Below are 3,081 nucleotides of genomic sequence, written 5' to 3'. Positions count from 1 at the left end.
ACTTTTGTAGGTTAGATTAAGCTAGAATAAATCTATGCGGCTCAAATTTGCATTTTTGGGATACTGAGTGTCGTATTTCGCCATCATCGTTTGCATCCAAATTGGGTTAGTCTGTCGCGTCACACTATGTCGAGTTTATACTTTCCTTACCTTACCAATTATTAGTATTAAAAGGAGTATAAAGTGAATAGTGCAAGAAGATGGTGAGGGGCCGAGTTTGAGTCGACTGAAGTGCGAATCCCCTTTAAAGACGCGCGTATGCCTCTTTGTATTCTTTATGGTTTTGCTCTGCATCGACGTACACCTAAATGACGAGTATCCTATCGCTGTGCTTGACGTCGCCTCGATCTCATACCCATTGCTTTCCATTACACGCATAGAAATTCCTGTTGCGCTGCAATAAACACATCATGGTACATCACGTTAAAATGCATATCTGGCCTCATGCATTGAGATTTTCCATTACAAAATCGAGATTTACTGCTTAAATTGTATGTCATAATGCATAAAGCATATAATACATCTAATTTGGTCTTCGCCGAAGATTATGCATTATAACATATATTATTACTGTATAACATATTAACTGCGTGCAATCTTCATTGGTGAATTGTACATTTTACCACATTGCGATATTTATGATGGTAACGCGACGTTGTGTCCCTATGTTGGTTACCATCTTTTTTACGCAAACAAAGCTATAAATGAGAATCTACTGGGAGAAGAAGAGTGTCCGATACTTCGAGAACATTGTTAGCTGAAGATGAGCGAAGTGCACAAGGAGGACAATACTATAGCATGCAATCATCAAAACACAAGGCGTTCATCTACAGCAGGTGGCAACAATACGTCCGAAATTCGAAGAGGTACACCAGAGCCCAAAGCTGTCGACCCGAAGCCCGACGTTCACTCAAAGAAGTCTGAGCACGATGAAGTTATAAGTATGCTTCTAAAGCAGTATAAAGATTACAAACAGGTTGATCAGTGGTGTGAGACTATATTAAGCGAGCGGAGGAAAGGAACACCGAACGGCACTAGTCATGGCCTTTATAAAGTCGGTTTAGAACTTGAAAAAATCAAGAAAGAAATGGTTCATTTTACTTTTGACAGTAAAAAACACGAGGAGAACTTCAAACGGGCAAAAGCAGAGAACCAGAAAATGGAGACCATGTGTGTAGATCTACTACTAGTGTGATTTAATTACATCCACTTGCTAATCTGAACATCAATTACATAGTCTTAACACTCCCTGAAGTGGATCATTATATGTAGGTAATTGTTAAATTCTCAATAGTATCAATCGGGTTAACTACAAGTTAATTGGGTCTATATTGGCAAGGAATGCTGGCGATTAGAAATGATTGGTAATAGATGCTTACTGTAATAAATGCAGTGTATACAGTAAAGTACTATTCTGTATATATCTTTATTACTGGTTATGCTTGGTCCTGCAATTGATCACGGAAATTTCCGAATCGACCGAAATAAGGAATAATCCCTACCCGTGAGGAATGATTAAGTGTACTTTGCAACAATGGTAAAGTGTCTTGTTTGCAGCAACGCAAGTGTGATTCGTGATTTCCACCAGAGATAAGCGTATGCTTCTTTATGTTCATTATGGTTCTGCTGTGGTTAATTGTAAATCACTAGATCACAATAGCCTGCTGCTCACCCACTTGAAGACACTTCGGCTTTATATATATTCTCTTCATCTTACTCATGCAAGACCTTATTGCACTACAGTGCCTTATTGTATCCACCCACCAGTAATCACACTACTTTTCAAAGAATAGAATATAATGTCCGAGTCATACCTCAGCTACTAACTTTGCTATGAAGACAAAATTATACATGAGGAGGCTCCGGAAATGCAGCTTTGGGCGGCGAAGTTGGTGAAGATGGTGCATACTGCAATGTACTCAACGACCCTAATCTCTGTTATCCTTGCATCAGCTAAGCAAGATGGTACGCAGAAGGCATTGAACAAACGTCAGACGAGGTAATTTCTGCGCGCATGCTCCAGTCCTTGACAAATGCGCATCCGTGTTACAGAACTTACAATTAGTATACTAAGTCGGAACAACAGATTGTGCAAAAAATACACACTTTAAGTCCTTGTCGTACTTCACGGACGTAGTGGAGTCGTTTCTGCATCTCGCTGTCGCCAAGTCCAAAGAACTTTGGACCGAAATTCGCTACGACCCTGTTACCACATATATCCATTTCGAAGAGGTCGTGCCACACAGTAAGCGATAGTATCGATGGAGGTCAATTAGGCACGGAGCTGACACTACGCTCTGCACGTTCGGCTCCAAGGTGTTCAGGGTGCTTTTTCAAGGTGGTTTTGAGCACACTCAGCGTATATGAAATCTCTCCACTCCCTTCTCCTCTCCCGTTTGACTTTGCTTATCCTATACTCTGTATCCGCAGGAAGCCCGAGAGGAGAGTTCCAGCACCTGCCTGGGTCCCTTGCATCTCCCGTTGAACTTCATGATACGGATCCGTGTCTGGCACCATACTGCATCAAGAGCTGTTGTAGTTACGTGGGCTGCGCTCCATCCCGGTTTGTCCTGAAGTCGGTCACGGATTGCTAAGCTGCTTGGCTTGTTGCGTTACCCAGACATCAAGCACGGGAAGGAACGCGGCACGTCAGGACAAGGAGAGGATTCTAGGTACTACCATAAATCCTTTGAGCAAAGTAAAGTGGGGAAGAGCATGGTACGGCAAATTCCGGAAAAGGAGATCGACGCGCTTACGGAACAGCAAACAAATACTACATGCCAATGCGAAACTCGTCCTATCAACTGAAAAAAAGTGATAGAGTGTACGATGTAGAAAAATGGTGAATGTCTTGTTTGCACCGACGGGAATGCGACGCCCCTCAAAAGGCGGGCGTATTCCTCTTTGCATTCATTATGGTTTTGCTCTGTGTCATTGTAAACCTAAATCACAACTATTATGCCCCTCACGCACTTGCCGTCGCCCAGTATTTATACCCATGCTTTCTATCTCGCGCATATATAAAGTCCTATTACGTTATAATATGCTGATCGTACACCGTCCTCGTCGGTTAATTGCGCA

General features: G+C 42.3%; 2 protein-coding genes across 2 annotated transcripts; both read left to right on the top strand.

The window, feature by feature from the left end:
* Positions 1-763: 763 nt before the first annotated feature.
* On the top strand, positions 764-1,355 carry FOMMEDRAFT_32506 (uncharacterized protein; the record flags this gene model as incomplete). The annotated part of the gene is made up of 2 exons (XM_007272245.1): positions 764-1,170; positions 1,295-1,355. The coding sequence occupies 2 exons, from the start codon at positions 764-766 to the stop codon at positions 1,353-1,355; spliced, it is 468 nt and encodes a 155-aa protein (XP_007272307.1).
* A 538-nt stretch (positions 1,356-1,893) lies between these two features.
* Positions 1,894-2,609, top strand: FOMMEDRAFT_24443 (uncharacterized protein). The gene is made up of 3 exons (XM_007272244.1): positions 1,894-1,935; positions 1,990-2,054; positions 2,107-2,609. The coding sequence occupies exons 2-3, from the start codon at positions 2,034-2,036 to the stop codon at positions 2,254-2,256; spliced, it is 171 nt and encodes a 56-aa protein (XP_007272306.1). The 5' UTR covers positions 1,894-1,935; positions 1,990-2,033; the 3' UTR covers positions 2,257-2,609.
* Positions 2,610-3,081: the final 472 nt, after the last annotated feature.

The sequence above is a fragment of the Fomitiporia mediterranea genome, assembly GCF_000271605.1.
Source record: "Fomitiporia mediterranea MF3/22 unplaced genomic scaffold FOMMEscaffold_604, whole genome shotgun sequence".
Classification (NCBI taxonomy): domain Eukaryota; kingdom Fungi; phylum Basidiomycota; class Agaricomycetes; order Hymenochaetales; family Hymenochaetaceae; genus Fomitiporia; species Fomitiporia mediterranea.
This window is presented reverse-complemented; position numbering and strand designations above follow the sequence as displayed.

Excerpts from the sequence above, each read along its gene's own strand:
- FOMMEDRAFT_24443 (XM_007272244.1), top strand. The coding sequence starts at position 2,034 with ATGCGCATCCGTGTTACAGAA. Across the intron at positions 2,055-2,106 it reads TGCGCATCCGTGTTACAGAA|TTTAAGTCCTTGTCGTACTT; the intron begins CTTACAATTAGT and ends AAAAATACACAC.